The sequence below is a fragment of the Suricata suricatta genome, chromosome 10, assembly GCF_006229205.1.
Source record: "Suricata suricatta isolate VVHF042 chromosome 10, meerkat_22Aug2017_6uvM2_HiC, whole genome shotgun sequence".
Lineage (NCBI taxonomy): Eukaryota > Metazoa > Chordata > Mammalia > Carnivora > Herpestidae > Suricata > Suricata suricatta.
The window spans coordinates 21,656,423-21,677,187 of NC_043709.1; the positions used below are offsets into that span (position 1 = coordinate 21,656,423).

The 20,765-nt window shown below is 36.7% G+C and overlaps 1 protein-coding gene across 10 annotated transcripts in view; it reads right to left on the reverse strand.

Annotated features, from left to right (window-relative positions):
* APAF1 (apoptotic peptidase activating factor 1) overlaps nucleotides 1-20,765 on the reverse strand; it is a 78,111-nt gene that overhangs the window by 50,125 nt on the left and 7,221 nt on the right. For 8 of the 10 annotated variants that reach the window (XM_029954460.1, XM_029954456.1, XM_029954458.1 and 5 more), the window contains exons 5-10: nucleotides 9,224-9,407; nucleotides 6,176-6,288; nucleotides 5,943-6,074; nucleotides 3,731-3,969; nucleotides 3,165-3,332; nucleotides 2,192-2,323 (exon numbers count right to left, since the gene is read on the reverse strand). In XM_029954460.1, coding sequence (XP_029810320.1) covers nucleotides 2,192-2,323; nucleotides 3,165-3,332; nucleotides 3,731-3,969; nucleotides 5,943-6,074; nucleotides 6,176-6,288; nucleotides 9,224-9,407 — 968 coding nt within the window. Of the gene's footprint in view, nucleotides 1-2,191; nucleotides 2,324-3,164; nucleotides 3,333-3,730; nucleotides 3,970-5,942; nucleotides 6,075-6,175; nucleotides 6,289-9,223; nucleotides 9,408-18,246; nucleotides 18,327-20,765 lie in introns of all 10 variants that reach the window. The other 2 variants (XM_029954462.1, XM_029954461.1) reach the window with 1 other exon arrangement.

The window sequence follows — 20,765 nt, forward strand, 5'->3', positions numbered from 1 at the left end:
CCCCCCCCCCCCCGTCTCTGCCCCTCCCCCACTTGCATTCTCTCTCTCTCTCTCTCTCTCTCTCTCTCTCTCTCTCTCTCTCAAAATAAACTTTAAAAAAAATTCATACCAACATACCATTTGACCCAGAAACTATGCTTATAAAAACATGTCCTGGGTCACCTGGGTGGCTCAGTCAGTTAAGCATTTCAGGGTTCATAGGCTTGAGCCCTGCATCAGGCCCTGCACTGACTGCTTAAAGCCTGGAGCCTACTTCAGATTCTGTATCTCCATCTCTCTCTGCCCCCACCCGGCTCTTGCACTCGCATGCACACTTTCTCTGTCTCTCTCAAAAACACAGAAACATTAAAATAAATTTTTTAAATACGTTCTAAGAAAATAATCAGACAAGTGTGCTTGAGCAATCTAATTATCTATAAGCCAACTGGTCACTATACAATGAAATAGTATGAAGCTTTAAAAATTTTGTCACTCTATATAAATTGACATAAAAAGATGGCCATTAAAGTAGTTTAGTGGAAAAAACAAGACAGGACTATTTCTTTTTCTTTTTTAATGTGTATTTATTTTGAAAGAGGGAGGGAGAGACAGAATACCAAGCAAGCTCCATACTGTCAGAGCAGAGCCCGATGCGGGGCTTGATCCCACGAACTGTAAGATCATGACCTAAGCCAAAATCAAGAGTCAGATACTCAATTGACTAAGCCACCCAGGGACCCCAAGACTATTTCTATTATGATCCTATTTTGATTTTAAAGAATAAGTATATGTATCTGAGCAGAACCTAGAAAACTATATAAAAAAGCATTAACAATAATTGCCATCTTCATTTTTTTTCAGTTTTCCTCAACTTTTCTAATGAAAACCCTTAAATATTAGAAATTACGTTTAAAAATCAGGGAAAAAAGTCTAAAAGGGAGAAAAGAAACTCCTGTTTTTGTGTGAATCCTGTCACACTATTAGACATGCCAAGTTTTAAAAAGATGCACTGACCCAAAAATCCCACCTCAAAAAATTTTCTAAAGGGCACCTGGGTGGCCCAATTGGTTAGGTGGCCAACTTTGGCTTAGGTCATGATCTTGCAGTTCATGGTTTCTTGCCCCACATCATGCTCCATGCTGACAGTTCAGAGCCTGGAGCCTGATTCAGATTTTTGTATCTCCCTCTCTCTATGCCCCTCCCCGATTACGCTCTGTCTCTCCATCTCTCAAAAATAAATAAAACACTAAAATTTTTTTTTAATTTTTTCTAAGGAAATAATGTAGGTATAAAGACAAGACTGTTCACTACAGCATCATAAAGGCAAAAATCTGAAAACATAAATGTGCAACAATTACAGTTAAAGCAAATTTGGCACAGATTTTTATTGGAATATCTTCATTCCAATGCACATTATTAAATGTAAACTATATTTTTCTAGGTGAAAAAAAAAACAGCGTCCATCAATTCATTCTTTTTTTAACCAAGAGATACCTATGCATAGATAAAATACTCAAAGTACATATGATTTTCCAGAATGTTAACATTTTAAATAGTTAGTTGAAGTAATGACTTCAAATATCATCTATCTGGTGATGATTCCCAAATGTGATCCATAATGGTACAGATGTTAAATTATTTTATATTAAAATTATAAAAATTTATATCTGGAGTAATCTTATAATGCACACCAAATCCATTAATGAATCATGATGATTCTATATCATCACTTTCTCTTTCCAGGCTTTTTTCTTTCTATGAGCACTTACTACTCCCAACATAGTATAAATTTATTTGTCCACTATTGGTCTCCCTGGAGAATGTAAGCTCAACAAGAGCAGGGACTTTGTGCCATTGGTATATCCTCACAATGAAGAACAGTGTCAGTGCCTAACAGGCACTCAATAAATAGTTGCTGAATGAATGAATATACTTTCCCATTCTTTATTCCTCTCAAAGTTTAAAAATAAATCCATACCATATTGCAAAAAAAAAAAAAAAAAAAGAGCTACCAGTAAGAAGGGAGTGAATTTTTAGGTGGTTAATTTACTATAGTTACTAAGATACCGTTTTAAATCACTGTAGGTAAAAAGAGTAACAAAAACAAAAACACTTACATAGACCATAATCTTATTTTTACTAGTAATAGAAAATTCTAAACATAGGATGAAATAAAAGTGAGATAAAATAGTTTTTAAATGGGTCATCTTACTTTGTGCATATTAGCACTAGCCATGTGGTAGGCCAGAAAATTGTACCAATACATGCAGTCCTCCTGATCTGGTGAAAGAGTATGTGGCTGGTAATATCTTTGGAACTGAGTGATTAACTTCTTATGTAGATCCTGAAACCCAAATGAAACATTTTAGAGGACAGAAACAATTTCATAACCTAAGCATCACTGTAGCTTACAAAGCTATTTAAAAATGTGCAGAGAATCAACCCAGAAAATACTTACTAATTACAAAAGGGAAAGATAGTAGCTTTCCAATGGAGAAACCAGCAAGTACCACTTTAACCAAGTGATCTACATTAACATCACTAACAATAAGATATATCAACTTCCTACTATGATGCACTGAAGACAGAACATAACTTTTGTGGTATGTTTGACAAAAATATATAAACTTAATATAGTCAGGAGAAACTAGGTATTTTTGGGTATTTTTGACATATAACTTTATGTCAAAAATACCCAATAATGAGGATTCCTTGTCCTATTACCTTTGTAGGCACCTTAACATCTTTCTGAAGGATGGAAAGATCTGTATAATAATCCTTGACAATAATCAGACAAACCAAACGAAGGAACTCCATACAAAATAATTGACTAGTTATTCAAAAGTGACCATGACAGATAAAGAAAGCCAAGAAATTTTCATAGATTTGAGGAAACCAGGGACCCATGACAATTACATGCAACATGGAATCTTGATCTGAACCACAAGAAGGGCATTAGTGGGAAAACTGCTGAAATTCAAATAAAATCTGTAGGTTAGTTAACAATATTCTGCCATTGTTAATTTTCTGGTTTTGATAACTTTATCACAGTTAAGTAAGATGTTAATATTGGGGGAAGCTAGATTAAAGTACACGCATAAGACTGTCTTTACTGTTTTGCAACTTATATAACCCTAAAGTTTCAAAATTAAAAATTTTAAAAAAATGCGTAGAGATGCAAGTACCTGAAGTTGGTTGCGATTCTTTTCTATAAGGAAATCTACTTGAAGATCATGTAGATAATAACAAAATGATTTTCCATTCCGATCACAGAATAAGAGAGACTTGTTAACAAACTCCTGCAATATGTCTTCAACTTCTTCAGTTTCCATGTCCCAGAGAATACATAACACCTGGGAATCATAAGCATTTAATGTACCACAAAATTACAATTACCAGAATTTCAGATAAGGTGTTAACACACATAAACATACACACAAACCATATCATAAAGCCCTGAATAACAGTATCTCTATTTCATATGAAGAAGCTCAACTATTTGTCAAGATAGAAAAGAGAGATAACACAGTCAGATTCATCTCCAGCTTCACTAGAACTGAGAAATAGGAAACTAATCTACATTCAACACCAAGTTCTTGATGGAGACTAAAAGCAGTAGGATTGTTATACCCCAACACCTCCTCACACAGGTTTTAACCTTCCAATATCCTCTATAACATCTTTGGTATTATTTATCAAAAGTTACATGTCAAAAATATCCAATAATGAGGATTCCTTGTCCTTCTATTACCTTTGTAGGCACCTTAACATCCTTCTGAAGGATGGAAAGATCTGTATAATAATCCTTGATGTCTTCTCTGAGCATTTCAACGCTTATAGACATGGCTTCATCCAGAGCCTCATAATCATAAGATGAAGATTTCCTTATTCTCTTAAATTGCTTATTCTGAAGTTGCCTGAGGTAGTAATCCCAACGGTTGGGAAAATCACGTAAAAGTGCACCAATTAAAGACACTACAAGAGGAGAACCTAAATACAAAACAAAACAAAAAAACAAAATCTCATTTCAAAATTACCACTGAGAGTCACGTTATTCTTAAGAAACAATTTCAGCTGCATGTTATCCAAAGCCTTAAAATATTTATAAATCTTGGATTCACTTTATGTATTTATTATTCTAAAGAAGTCATTAGATTCTTAAATACTGAGAACTGAGGGTTGACGGGGATGGAGGAAAGGGGCAAATGGGTAATGGGTATGGAGGGGGGCACATGTTGGGATGGCACTGTGTGTTTATATGGAAACCAACTTGACAATAAACTATAATAAAAATAAATAAATAAATAAACAAATAAGGATGGTACCTGCACTGTTTGTTGGCATGGTATTGCCAAAAAAAATTTAGAAAGAAAGAAAGAAGAGGAAGAAAGAAAGAAACAGAAAGTCACTAGAAATAAATATTTATTTTAAGGATATCTATCACAGCATTTTTTTTTAATATTTATTTATTTTTGAGAGAGAGACAGAGTGTGAGCAGGAGCAGGGGAGGGCAGACACAAAGGGAGACACAGAACTTTTTTTTTATTTTTTTTAATGTTTTATTTATTTTTGATACAGAGAGAGACAGAGCATGAGAGGGGGAGGGGCAGAGAGAGAAGGAGACACAGAACCAGAAGCAGGCTCCAGGCTCTGAGCTAGCTGTCAGCACAGAGCCTGACGCGGGGCTCGAACCCACGAAGGTGAGATCTGACCTGAGCCAAAGCTGGAGGCTTAACTGACTGAGCCACCCAGGCGCCCCGACACAGAACTCTTAAGCAGGCTCCAGGCTCCTCACTGTCAACGGAGCCCAATGTGGTGCTCAAACTCATGAACTGTGAGATCATGACATGAGCCGAAGTCATACATTTAACTAACTAAGCCACCCAGGCACCTCTCATCACAGCATTATTTAAAACGGTGAAAAATCTTTTGTTTTTTAAGTTTATTTATTTAATTTGTGGGGGAGAGGAAAGAGAGAATCCCAAGCAGGTTCCCTCCACACTATCAGCACATGGGAGCCAGTTGTGGGGCTTGATTCAAACTATGTATACCATTATAACCTCAGTATTTTTTTTCAAAGTTTTATATGTCCTAAAAGACTGAAATACTCTCATGATGCTAACAATTATCAGGGTTGTGGGTAATTTCTCTTTTTTAACATTTCACACATATTTTAACTGTTTCAAAATGGATGTGTATCACCATTACAATTAGAATACAAATGAAGTATCCTTTTCTAAGATTTTTTTTTAAAGTCAGTAAGCTAAAAACCAAGTATCTATCTGATGGCAAAATGAAAAAACAAGGTCTACTGATGCATTAACAACAGTGGAAGAAATAATCTTAAGAGCTGATGCGACTATATAAAATTTTAAATTTCTATATGTCAAATAAAATACTACAAATGAAATTACAAAGCAGATAAGAAACTGGGGAAAGTATTTACAAAAAAATGGCAAAGAGCTAATAGCTTCAATAGTTAGAGTGCCCAAAAGTCAATTAAAAACACTTATATCACAAAGAAAAGTGAGTTAAGGATAATTTCTTAAAATGCAATATTCAATAAACAAGTAAAAATTTTAACTTCACTTGACTTCATAAAAAATGCAAATTAAAAGAACATCAGTTTTTATGTATGAAATTAGAATACTATTTTTATAAAATCAACCCAAAAAATGTAAAACTCTGATTCTCACTATATTTTTATTCTTTGGCAAAAGTTATGTCTGTATCTAATGTCTCCCACTAACATATGTGGGTGTTAATTAAATATTTTAATGAATAAATGAATACCAAAATATGATTATCTATTTCAGATATCAGAGAAAAACCTAAAACACTAAATATTCCAGTAAAGTTTCTGGATGTCCATGTGCTAAACTATCATACTTATTAGCTTAATTTACAAAAGGATAAAATTAGTATCTCTATAATCCCCTCATACACAAAATAAATAACCATACCTTTACATTCTTTTATAATACTGTGAGCTTGTTCTGGCAAATCTGCTTTCTTCATATTAACAAAAAGGGATAAAATTTCAAGTCCTTTTTCTTTTCCTAAGCCACTCTCCACAGAGACTACATATTTAGGACCTGTAACAAAATCACAAGATATAATAAGTAATTTGGTTAAAACATATATAAATCTAATTGAATTAAAACATAAAGGTAGTAAAAAGCAAATTAACCCTTACCCATTACTGAATCTGTAACACTCTTGTCTCTGGTTGTAATAAGAATCTGACACTGATTGTCAAAAGCTTTTAGTACCCAAGGATCCCAAACATCATCCAAGATCAACAGAGATCTAATTTTAAAAAAACAAAAACTTGTGTTAAATCACTAGTGATATTTATTTCAAACTTCCTTTCTTTAAAAAAAAGATGTCACCATTGTCTTTTAAAATTTACAAAATAAAAGATATCTATGTCATGGCTCTTACTCTTTGCTATATTCCTTCCACAGTATACTGATTCAAATAAGGAAAAAAATTAGAGACTTTCCTCTCTTCTAACCCCAAAACAATGAATGCATTTTATTACTTTTTAAGTTTATTTATTTTGAAAAAGAGAGAGAGAGAGAGAGAGAGAGAGAGAGAGAGAGAGAGAGAGGGTATCTAAAAGCGAGGGAAAGACAGAGGCAGAGAGGGAGAAGGAAAGAGAGAATCCTAAGCAGGCCCCACTGGTGGGGCTCAGTCTCACAAACTGGGATATCATGACCTGAGCCAAAATCAAGAGTTGGAAACTTAACTGACTGAGCCACACAGGCACCCCAATGAATGCACTTTAAAGTTACGGAACCTATAAGAACAGAACTGTGTATACCATGTAGGTGTTAAAAAGTGGTTACAAAGTGCCTTAAAAGAAGTTTCCAAGTAATGAGATTTTTCTAATTCAGTCTTTAAGCACCGAAACCAAATGAGAAATGGGCTCACGGATAGCATAAGAATCAGATAACAATGACCATATTTAGCCATTTTTTAACCTTCAAAACTAACAATTTCTATGTTCTAACATAACACACTGGCAAGAATATTGCCCTTCATTTGGTACACTAGTGAAGGTTTTTTCCATCTATAAATCAGTTTGTTTATTCCTAATGAACCTCTGTGCCAATTCTTAATTGAACTTTTTTTGAACTCAGCAGAACATACGGAGAAAAAATACAACTAAAAGCTGAGAGGGTAATTACACTACCATTTTTATCCTAATGGTACACCACTTCTGTGCATTACAGAAAAAGACTCTGGGTACACATACAGCCTGGAAAATTGCAAAAGCATAAATCAAATGATGCTTAAAAACAAAATAAATGATAGGGTACCTGGGTGGCTCAGTCAGTGAATTATCTGATACTTGATTTCAGCTTAGACCATTTCTCTGTTCAGGAGACTGAGCCTCATGGCAGGCTCTGCACTGTGAGAGCAGTACAGAGCCTGCTTGGGAGTCTGTCTCTCTGTGGCCCTCCCCCAAGCATGCACGCTCACACACACACTTTCTAAAAATTAAATTAGGGGCACCTAGGTGGCTCAGTCGATTAAGCATTCGGATTTGGCTCAGGTCATGATTTCACGGTTCATGGGTTCGAGCCCAGCATCGGGCTCTGTGCTGACAGCTAGCTCAGAGCCTGGAGCCTGCTTCAGATTCTATGTCTCCCTCTCTCTCTGCCCCTCCCCTGCTCGTGCTATCTCTGTCTCTTAAAAATAAATAAAAATACAGAAAAAAATTTTTAAAAATAAATAAAAAATTAAAAAAAATAAATTTTTAAAAAATTTAAAAAATAAAACAAAATGAATGACTTTATAAGCCATGGCCTGATACATCTGATGACATTTAACTATATTTTCCTAAACAGAAATCACTTTTACTTTTGTAGAGAAGGGAAGGGAAGCAGGACTAGGGAGAAGTTACGGCACAAGAAAAGAGGTAATGGTTAGTGGTCTCAATCCCATTTCCTCCAGGAAAATAGATACCAGTGACTATGAGGGGGAGGGGGTGAGAACAGAGGGATCTGGAGGAGAAGCCAGAGAAAATGGTGCTTGTCCTCTGTAGTATGCATCCATAAGAATTACCTACGAGGTTTTCCCCAAATTACTACTCTCCCTCAATATTCTGACATTAATCCCTTTACCAATTTACAAATCTCTGCCATACTCAGACACTGTTACATGTCAAAGTGTACTGCATCATCAGTTGCACTGCAGCTTTAAAAAACGTTTAGAACCGTTACCTAATTCTCACCCAATTTACTGCTGAAATCCCAAGGAAGGCTTTATTCATCACTGTATTTGCAACACTTGACCCAGAACCTGGCATAACACTCAATGTTAGTTAAATGAACCAATGAAAGAATGGTTGTTAGATAAGGGAAAGCAAAGTGATGAATGAATCCCTGCTGATTAACTATTGATAGTTATATTGTTAACACAAGCAGCAACTAAGCTATTGTCTCCCTCCCAGCTAATGAAAATTACAAAATAGTTGATAACAGAGCCTGGCACATAATTATAATCTTATTTATTGAATGAATTATTTAAATAAACAAAACACACTCTTGAAGTACATGAAAAGTTAAATATACATATATCCAAAAATTAATACCACACAACAGAAGGGTCTCATTAAATAAATAATCCTTTTTCCAGGTGCCTACATTCAATTCATCTCTTGTTCAACATTATCCATCAGAAATAACAGATTCAGGGGCACCTGGGCAGCTCAGCTGATTAAGCTTCTGACTCTTGATTTCAGCTCAGGTCATGATGTCACAATCATGAAATAGAGCCCTGCATCTGGATCCGTGCTGGGCATGGAGCCTGCCTGGGATTCTCTTTTTCTCTCTCTCTCTCCCCCCCACTTTGCCCCTCCCCTGCTTGCACTTGTGCACACGCACACTTGCTCTCTAAAAATAAGTAAACGTAAAAAGAATAAAAAGAACAGATTCAAGGTAAGAAGCTTGCATTTTCTAGCAAAGACCACTCACCAACTCACCTCCTTAAGAAATAGTTCTTGAGCACCCCAGTGGTAGATAAGAGACACAGCAGGTAGGATGCAAAGAAAAGTAGCAATTTTTGGCCGGTGACAACCACTTTTGTTTTAATACAAGACAAAGAACAGCAAAAAAGCAATGGTTTATTCTTAGATCTCTACTGAACAACAAGAAAAGGGTATGATGTTCTCAAACCGTCAGCAGTTAAGTCTCATTTGGGACTTCATACACCAACTAAATTTGTCTATCTGTACCGTGGGTGTTTACGCAGCATCAGAATGCGAAGGCGGTCTTTAGCCTCTTCGATGTTGAGTGGAAGCCTCTGGGAGAAACTCTCATCCTGATCCAACCGTGCACAAAGATTCTGCAGTTTCATCAGAAGCCCAGACTTGTCTTGTTTCCCAACTGAAACCCAGTGCACACCCCCTGGGAAACAACCTAGTGAAGAAAATAATAATAATAAACTTAAGGCCTTTGAACAGGTGTCCTCCTCTGAAAGATTTTGGTGATAAATAGATATGCTCCAATTTCAATCTCACCCTATCTTTAATTTCTCTTGATACAGTATATACATTTTGCTTATAGAATATTGTCAAGCTTTATAACCTGAATCTAAGAAAAGCTGAAGATGTGAAGAAACTGAAGTTTGAAATAAATCTATCAGTAAAATATTACCAAACAAAAATTTAGTCTTTGTCCTATGTCATCAATGATCACTGTAAAACATAGTTTTTCAACCTCAGTACTCTTGACATTTGGGGCCAGATAATTCTTTATTGTAAGGAACTTTCCTGTGCATGGTGGAATGTTTAACAGTTTCCCTGGCCTCTACCCACTATGTGCTAGTAGCATTCCTCCTCCTTGGTTATGACAACCAAAGATATCTCCAAACATTGTCTCATGTCCCCATGGGGGCAAAATCACCTCTGACTGAGAACCACAGATATCCAGGAACACATAACTTAAGGTTCTCATATAGAAACTTAAAGTAAGAAGTTAGGTTCAAGTCTGGTTCTACTGCTTACTAGCTCTGCGACTCTTAGCAAATTACTTAACCTCACTTTCATTTGTTATACTGAAATAGTATTATTTACCTTACCTATTTCAGAGTTACTGTGAGAAATTAATGATATAACATGAATTTGCTATGTTAACTGTAAAGGATTTCAAGAGACAGGATTACTAGTGATAAGGATCTGAGAGCACCTTGCAAATATTAAGCTTTGAACTAGTAGGCACCATATAAGAATGGAAATTATTATTATTGTTACTTTCAACTGTTAACATCATCATCATTATTAATTAAGCCACAGTGTATCTTACCATACATATTTTTACTTACATAGGTATCAGGAGCCAAAAATCTTAAGCCTTCATAGACTATACTTAATCAGCTCCCCACATAGATTTAAAAAAAAAAATGCAAGAGGGGTCCCTATGTGTGAAATATGGTTAGCAGTAGCATTATATCACACCAGTGGCATTACCATAAAGACATATTAGGTAATCATAAATAGTATAAGAAAAAAACAAAAAATAAAGATAAATGAGTTATAATATACCAAAGGGTAATTTATTTACTGTTACTTACAAATAATTAAGCACAAAAATCACTATTATAAAAACTTAATCACCCAAAAGAAAAATCTGTATATATGTAAAGAGTTATTTATGACAGATACATTATTCTAAGAGTTCTACATATTAATCTATTTTTAATCAGGCAGACACTTTTTTTCCCCATTTTACAGATGAAGAAACTAAGGTATAGGAAGTTTGAGTAGTTTTTCCAAGGTTACATGGGTTAACAAAGCAGAGCTGGGATTCAAGCCTCCAGCACCACTGCTTATTCTAAACTATTCTGCTCCTCAAGAATGTTTACTGCAGCACGGTTTTCAACAGGAAAAAGCTGGAAACAACCTGCAATGTCCATCTTAACCACCTCTTCCCAAGCCTGAGGCAGAACCAACTGAGGAAGGAGAAAATCTTACATATAAATGAAGTTTGGAATATTAAATAGGACTTGACATTTTAATTATTGAAGTTAGATTGCTGGAATGAAAACTGGTGCAGCCACTGTGGAAAATAGTATGGAGGCTCCTCAAAGAGTTAAAAGTAAAACTACCCTATAGTCCAGCAGTGACACTCCTGAGTACTTACCCAAAGAATACAGAAACACTAATTCAAAAAAAAGAAAAGAAACACTAATTCAAAGGAATACATGCACCCCTATATTTATAGTAGCATTATCTACAATACCCAAATTATGGAAGCAGCTCAAGTATCCATAAATTAATTAATGGATACAGAAGCTGTGGTATACATACACAACGGAAGATTTTCCAACCACAAAAAGAACGAAATTTGTCATATGCAATGACACGGATGAAGCTAGAGAGAATAATGCTAAGAGAAATAAATCGGAGAAAGACAAATACCATTGGATTTTACTCATGTGGAATTTAAGAAACAAAACAAATAAGCACGGGGCGGGGGGAAAGAGAGAGAGAAAAACCAAGAAATAGATTTTTAACTATAGAGAACTGATGGTTGCCAGAGGAGAGGTGGGAGGGGGACTGGGTTAAACAGGTGATGGGATTAAGGAGTACACTTGTTCTGGGTGATGTATGGAACTGCTGAATCACTATCTTGCATACCTGAAATTAAAACCTTGTAGGGAATTAAGTTACACTTACAACAACAACAAAAAGGAATTAAAAATAATAAGAAGTACACTTGTTGTGAGAGCACCAGATGATGCAGAATTGATGAATAACTGTATCATACGCCTGAAACTAACCAACACTATGTGTTACCTAACTGGAATTAAAATACTTAAAAAAAAAAAAAATAGATTGTTTTTGAAACTTGAAGTGACCTGGGGACTCTGAACCTGTACAAGGTGAGGGAAAGAATCAGTCCCAGGAAGTTTTGAACAGGCAACAAGAGAAAAAAATGTTTTCAATAATTACACACCCACTAACTAAACCTAGTAATATTACCAAGGTTTATGATCATGAATTTATATGGAAACTCAGTAGGGTGATTTTCTTCAGTAAAGAGGAAGCAAGTAATGGTATGGATGAAGCAATGGGGAATAAGCAAGTAACTGGATGAAGCAATGGGGAGTAAGCAGTTAAATTCCATCTCCTAGCACAGACCAGAAAGAATCAGCTTCTACCCAAGTAAGGAGAAACTAAAGAGCCAAGAGCATGTGCTGAGGAGCAGCTGATTAATGGGCAATAACCTAGGACTGAGACTAAGAGGAGGCTGATGGGATAAATAGTGAGGATATTACAGAATCAAGGAATAAGTCTTAATAGGTCAGCAAACTGTAGTAGAGAACTTGAAGAACAGAACAGGTAGAGGTGTGCAACAAGTAGAACAGAAGGTTTAACATTAAGATTCTAGGGGGACCTGGGTGGCTCAGTCGGTTGGGCGTCTGATGTTGGCTCAGGTCATGGTCTCATAGTCCGTGGGTTCGAGCCCTGCATCGGGCTCTGTGCTGACAGCTCACAGCCCGGAGCCTGCTTCAGATTCTCTGTCTCCCTCTCTCTCTGCCCTTCCCCCACTCACTCCTTGTCTCTGTCTCTGTCTGTCTCTCTCTCTCTCATAATAAAATAAAGACATAAAAAATTTAAAAAAAAAAGATTTCTAAAGTAGTATCATTTCCAGTATTGGCAAGGACAAGGGTCCAGTCTGTGATCAGGGAAGTAAATGGGTAAAGGGAAATAAAGACAATGGTCACTGCAGATAACGAAAGATAAGAAACTGAGAGGCCAAGATTTTGGATGACTCATCTATATAAATGTCAATATCTTACTAAGAGTGTCAACAGAAGAAAAGCTTAAATTTGTAGTTAAGAAGTCTAATCATCAATGAATGAGAACAATATCATAACTGGGAAGGATCAGAGAAATGAACCTCAAAGGACAAAGACTTTAGTTGGAAAAGAGAGTATTAATGGTCTGGATGAGGCAACAAAAAACAAGGACAACATCCACTCACCTCCCAATGCTTAAGTATGTAGGTTGTAAAGGGAAAAAAGTTGCCAAACCATGGAAGGCAGCTATGGAGAATGTGGTATCCTGGATGGGGGGGGGGGGGGGGGATGCCTAATTTTAGATAAGGCAAGGAGATAATCATTCTCAGAACAAGTTGATAAGATAGAGGAGTTTCCTGATCACAGAGGAGAAAACCTAGAGGGTTTTCTCTAGGTTTTTCCAGACAGAAAAGCTTGGGAATAAGAGGAGGAAACCTAGATTAAAAATGGCAATGTACTAACTAGTAACCGCATGAGAATCTAAAAGATAACAAATGACCAGGAGACAGAGCACTCTGCTGGGAACTAGGGTAAAGATAGTGCTGTGAAGCATAGTCTGATTATCAGTGAAAGCTTCTGCAAACTCCCTTAGACATCCCTCAGTCTAAGTCTACATTTATGAAGTGGTAAATCCCTCAGGTTTCCCTTAGTGTTAACAGCTACATTCAATGTGTGCAAAGGTTTGTAAATGCATAGGAAAAGGGTTTTGGAAAAATTCACTGTAAACTGTTAACCACAATTACCTTTGCTAAAAGATGTAAAATTTAGGAGAAAAAAAAGAAGAGCAAGTGAAAAGAAGTCTTACTTCTTTTTAAATGAAATTACTACTTTTGTAATTTTTTTTAAGATTTTATCTGAAATCTCTACACCCAACATGGGGTTTGAACTTACAACCCCAAGATCAAGCACTGCCTGCTCTACTGACTAAGCCATAGAGGCACCCTACTTTTGTAATATTTAAATCAGATTTTAAACTACCTGTTGCTAAGGTGTTAGGTTTTGTTTTTTACGTGTGCATTCTATTTAAAATTTCTTAAAAATCAAGGCATCTGAGTGGTTCAGTTGGTTAAGGAGCCAACTCTTTATTTCAGCTCAGGTCATGATCCCACAGTCCACACTGTCCATGCAGAGCCTACTTGGAATTCTTTTTCTCTCTTCCTACCTGCCATGTTGTGCACATGCCCATTCACTCTCTCTCCTTCTCTCTCAAAATAAATAAACTTTAAAAAAAAATCTTCCCAGAGTAAAAGACAAGGGAAAGCAAGTGTCCTGATGTAACTAGCTAATAAATTCTTCGAATTTAAATTTAAGTACGTATTACCTAGACCAAAGGGCTCTCTCTCCTAAAAACAAATATGATATGATTTCACATAAATGTAGAATCTAAAAAACAAACAAAAAGCAGAAACCAGATTCATAAATACAGAGAACAAACTTATGGTTGCTAGAAGGAAGGGGAGTGGGGAGAATGGGAAGAATGAATGAATGGCAGTGGGAAGCTCAGGCTCAGTCATGGAACGGTTAAGTCAAGGGGATGAAAGGAACAGCATAGGGAATATCAGGAATAGTATTATAGTAGCACTGTATGGTGACAGATGGTAGCTATACTTGGGGTGGGTATAGCATAGTGTGTAGAGTTCTCAAATCACTATGCTGTATACCTGAACCTAATGTAACACTGTGTCAACAATATTTGAATTAAAAACAAAATTTTTAAAAAATAAAGGAATAGTATGTTCAAAAGCAAAAAAAAAAAAAAAAAAGTCTTTCTCTCCTAAATTTAAAACTAAAAAGTCAGGGCATTAGAAGCATACACAAGGGGCCCCTGGCTGGCTTAGTCAGTAGAACATGTGCCTCTTGATCTCAGGGTCATGAGTTCAAGACCCATGCTGGGTACAGAGTTTAGTTTTAAAGAGAGAGAGAGAGCGCTTTAAAAATATGCAAGAAAAAAATAAAACACTGCTATCTTTACAAAGAAAGACAAAGAGATCAGATGACCAACTGGTCTGCAAATCTCCTACCATCACGGTATGACAGTTAAATACTGAAGTATTAATTCCACATTTCAGAAAAAATGTAAACATCTTGACTATGGGCACAAGAGGGAGCAATTCAGCTTTGAATGAGGCTTACACCTGTAATTCATTCAGGGAACTTATTCACAGAAAAACTGCCTTTAATCAGAGAAAAGTAACCCCATCCTACTTTCACATGTGATTTGTCCCAGTAGCAATTAAAAATCTAATAGTATCAAAGAAATCTTGGGAAGGACAGAACAAACAGTCGACGGCCTCTGGAGAAAGCTTCCATGCTTTAAAAACTCAGAATATATACACAACAATATCAATGGTTTATAAACAGGTGAACTCTTCCGGGTACCTGAGGGGCTCAGTAGGCTAAACATCCGACTCCTGATTTCAGCTCAGGTCATGATCTCGCAGTATGAGTTAGAGCCCCATGGAGCCTTTCTCACACATGCTCTCTCTACCTCTCTCTCTCTCTCAAAATAAACATTTAAAAAAAAAAAGGCACCTGTGTGGCTCAGTTAGTTGAGCATCCAACTTCAACTCAGGTCATGATATCACAGCTACTGAGTTCAAGCCCCACATTGGACTCTGTGCTGACAACTCAGAGCCTAGAGCCTGCTTCGGATTCTGTGCTTCTCTCCCCCTCTCTAACTCTCCCCTGCTCATATTTTCTCTCTCTCTCCCCCTCCCCCCCCCCAACCCAAAATAAATAAACGTTAAAAAAAAAAAAAGTCTTTAAAAACCTGTGAACTCCTCATTATTTCCCTACCCACCCCCAAAATAAATAAAGGGTTGAACATTCAAAAAAAACTGGGTTACCCAGGGCACCTTGGGTGGCTCAGTCAGTTAAGCGACTGACTCTTAGTTTTGGCTCAGGTCATGATGTCACAGTTCATGAGTTTAAGCCCTGTGTCAGGCTCTGTACTGACAGTGCAGGAGCCTGCTTGGGATTCTATCTCTCCCTCTGCTCCTCCCCTACTCAAGCTCTCTCAAAATAAATATGAGTAAACTTAAAAAAAAATTGGGTTACCTAAAAACATACAGGCATAAATAGTTAAGAATCTAATATTCTTTGTTTTTTATAAGTTTATTTCTTTAAACACCACCCTAAGACAACAAAAATTCTATAAGAACCAGGGTTTTTTTTTAATGTTTATTTATTTCTGAGAGAGACAGAGAGCATGAGCAGATGAGGGAGAGAGGGAGACACAGAATCCAAAGCAGGCTCCCAGCTCTGAAGTGTCGGCACAGAGCCCAACATGGGCTCAAACTCACGAACTGTGATATTGTCTGAGCCAAAGTCGGACACTTAACCAACTGAGCCACCCAGGCACCCCCAGAACCACAGTGTTAATAAAGTTTGTAAACCTTACAGCTATCAACACTTTCAAAAGAAAAAAAATGTTTCATACGTTTAACATACAAATAAATGGCAAAAATCCAAGGTTCCCATATTTTAGAATGGAAATGAACTCCAGTGATTAAAATGTATCTTTAGTAAAGTATCTACTCTTGAATTAGTGGGTATACAGCAGACTCCAAAACATTAATGAATTAAGCCTGAATGGTAACATTATATTAGAACTACTTAAGCAACATTCAAGAAGCACAAGTTAGATGACACAAAAAATCATTAATTGGACTGTATCAGTAAAGACTAAAGATTTCTGTTAAAGACATCCAGGACAAAGTTAATACAGACAAATAAAAAGAAATATTTACATAGTCTAAAACCAATACGGGCAAACATCTAGAATATAAAAAAAAACCCCTAAAGAGCAAAGAGGAAAAAAAATCTCAATGGAAAAAGAGACAAATGATACAAACAAAATTTATTTTAAAAAGGAAACCCAAAAAGCTAAAAGGCTTACTTAGAAATAGTCAAACTCAAGTTATCAGAGAAATGCAAATTAAAAGATAACACGTTATATCTGCTGACCTAGCAAAAAATTATAAATCTAAATGATACCCAGTGTCAGGGAAGTGAGAATATAAGATCCCTCGTACACTACTGGTGGGAATGCACAGATTGGAGGGCAAACAAATTTGGGGTCACTATTTCCTGTAATTTAGTGATTCCACTCCTAGATATCTATACTTAAAAAATTCTCACTTCTGTGAAAGTTCAATCCAGCTTTGGTGGAGCTGCAAAGAGTTGAAGACCATCTATGTATCTATTAACTAGGGAAATGAACAGTACAATTTGCTAGATGCACTCCATGGAGGATAACAATCGGGTGTAACAAATAAGATGGATACCCAGCAACAAGGACAAATCTTAAAAACAGTGTCAAAAGAGATAATAGAATAACTAACACTAACATATAAGCAAATTTAAAATATCTGCCTACAAACAACACATTTTGGGAGAAAACATACATTACAAATACACTTACAAAGAACATATATTAAATACACTGGAAGAATCACCTTTGGGGAGATGTGAATCAGTGATCAACATATTTGGTCTTCAACACTGTTCCTGACACATACCTGTGAAACCCTTGTAATTTCCCAAATAAGAGCCATAGGGACACCTTTTTTTAATATTTAGTTTTGTTCCCAGTTCCGAAATAGTGCCAGAGGTATAAAAGTGAAATTATTCATATAATAAGCCACTTTCAACCACACCTGAGTTTATGTTAATAAGGTTATTTTTGAAAAGGCTCAATATAACCAAAAAATGGGGACTGCTGTCAGGGGAACCAGCCATATAGAGGGTTGGAACTTCCAGAACCACACCCCAGATCTCCCAGACCTGTAGATAGGGAAGAGAGGCTGGAAATTGAACTCAATCGCCAATGGCCAATGATTTAATCAGCTGTGTCTTTATAATAAAGCCTCCCAAAAGGGGGGTACAGAGAGCTTGTGCAATGAAGGTATAGACAGAGTAGTATACTAAAGTCAGCAGGGAAGTTCAACCACTCTTCCCACATACCTTGCCCTACTCCATCTCTTCTGAATGTTCCTCTTTTATATCCTTTTTTAATAAGCCAGTAATCTAGTACATAAAATGTTTTCCTTTGAAAGTCGCTCTAGGGGCACCTGGGTGGCTCAGTCAGTTAATCATCTGACTTTGGCTCAGGTCATGATCTCACAATTCATGGGTTCAAAGCCCTGCATGGGGCTCTGTGTGGACAGCTCAGAGCCTGGAGCCTACTTTGGATTATTTGTCTCCCTCTCTGCCTCTGCGCCTGCCTGCCTCCCTCTCTCTCTCTCTCTCTCTCTCTCTCTCTCTCTCAGAAATAAACATTAAAGAAAATTATATATTGAAAGCTGCTCTAGCAAATTAATCAAATCCAAGAAGAGGGAAACTCCAATCTATAGCCATTTGGTCAGATGCACAGGTAACAACCTGGACTTGTGATTAGCATCTGAAGGATGGGAGGGATGGCAGACGGACAGTCTTGCAAAACTAAACCCTTACCTGTGGGATCTGCCACTAGCTCCAGGTACATAGTGTCAGAATTGAGTTAAATTGTAGAACACCCAGCTGGTCTTGAAGAACTACAATGGAGATGAAACAGAATAGGAGACACAATGGAGAAGTGCGTTTTAAAGGAGTGGAAGGAAAATGAGAATGGGAAATTTTGGAAACAAACACAACAAGAAGCTAAGAGCTAAGTCTGATACCAAAAAAAAAAGAAAAAATAAAAAAGAAGCTAAGTCTTACACAGACCCAATATGAAAACAAGTGTGAACTAAAGAATGATTAATTCAATCCTCCATATATGAACATGAAATCTCACAAAAGTGAGACATGTCTTAATATGACAGATACTAAGTTCACTATACACTGTCCGTGTCTGACATTTTCTCAAAACGAGGTGGTTATAAGTCTATTCTGAGACCACAATATATACAATATAATTCCTGGGTAATTAACTCCATTAGCTATCGGTCAATTTTAACCCCTAAAATTGAAAATTCACTTCAGTAATCTAGGGTGATTTAAACTGAGTTGAGAGGCATACTTTTAATCTTTAAATTAGTATGCTATAAATATGTTATTTTTATTTTTTTATGTTTTTTATTTATTTTTGAAAGACAGAAAGAGACGGCGCGAGCAGGGGAGGGTGAGAGAGAGAGGGAGGTACAGAATCTGAAGCAGGCTCCAGGCTCTGAGCTAGCAGGCAGCACAAAGACCAACGCAAGGCCCGAACCCACAAATTGTGAGATCATGACCTGAGCCAAAGTCAGATGCTCAACCGACTGAGCCACCCAGGCACCCCTATAAATATGATTTTAAAAGAAATTCATCATAATATTGAAAGGAAATGCATTTCTTCATACTAAAAGAAATTAAACCAATTTTTATTCTGAAATACCTGTTAGTGATCAACTTTGCAGTAGAGTGAATGAATAAATAAGTAAATAAGTATTCAAATTAATCCTAGGCCCTGAGACTTGGATGGAACTGAATCCCACAAAACTTCTAATGACAAGGGGGAAACCAAGGAATTGGGCGTATTTCTAACAAAAGAAGATCAATACTACTGACAAGGGCTGTGACGTATACACCAAAGCAGGGTGAGTACAAGAGATGTGCCCTAGACTTCATCTTTCTAAACCTCTTAAAGGTTTATTATTTATTCCACCATTAATTTTGTCATCTCATCATAAAATCTCTTAATTGCTGATTATGTATCACAAACAAAAAGCTATTAACTAGAAGTCAGGAACCATCCTTTAATTCCACTTGAAATCACTAATGAATGGAGGTGACCAAAGACTGATGGAGCTGTTTAACTATGAATACCCTGAGAACCCACCAGATTCATTAAGGTCAGCAGTACACGTGCCACATGTCCTACACACTCTTCTGCACAGTACACCCTTCCCCAGTCCAGTAGCTATTCAATACCTTCCCTACTCTCCCAACCCTACCTAGTCCACCTAGCAAACTTCTATTATTCCTCCAAACACCAGCTAAAATGTCAAGTCATTAGAGGAACCTGTCCTGTTCATCCTTATCCCAGAGAGATAATACTTCCTTCCTTTGTTCTAAGTTTGTACCACATACTTGTTTCTACTGCTCACTTTGTCACATATAATTTGTTTACATGTCTGTCTTCCCTACCTGACTGTGAATAAATTTCTTAGATGCACAGACTGGGCCTTCTTTTTTGCCAAGATCCATAGCAGGCTCTTAAACACTTACTGAATACATGAATACCTGAAGCAAGAAAGGTCAGTCACTAGATGCTGAATGAATCTATAAAGTCTATCTGCAGGGGCACCTGGCTAGCTCAGTAAGTTGAGCATGGGACTCTTGATCTCAAGGTTGTGAGTTCAAGCCCCACACTGACTGAATAGATTCCTTAAAAAATAAAAAAGTAGGGCTACATGGGTGGCTTAGTCAGTTAAGCATCTGAGGTGGGACTCTCTTGCTTTCAACATGGAAACTACTTCAGATACTCTGTCTCCCTCTCTCACTGCCTCTCTCTCTCTCCCTCTCAAAAATAAATAACATTTTCAAAAATTAAAAAAAATTATAAATTAAAGGCCTATCTGCAAAAGCCCATTGGTTGCCATAGTCAATTCCCATTTTTCCTTTTTCATGGGATTACATATAAGGTACACAAGCTACTAAAAAAAATTTTTTTTAAGAAAAGCCAGGATTTTTTTCCCCTCAAGATTTTTTAAATAATCTCTATATCCAAAATCCAATGTGAGGCTCAAACTCTCAACCCTAAGTTCAAGGGTTGCATGCTCTACTAACTGAGCCAGCCAGGTAAACCTAAAGATGCTGGGGATTTACCCAAGAGAGACAGAAATGCTGATGCATAGGAGCACATGTACCCCAATGTTCATAGCAGCAATGTCAACAATAGCCAAAACATGGAAGGAGCCTAAATGTCCATCACCTGACGAATGGATCAAGAAGATGTGGTATATATTCACGATGGAGTACTACATGGCAATGAGAGGGAATGACATATGGCC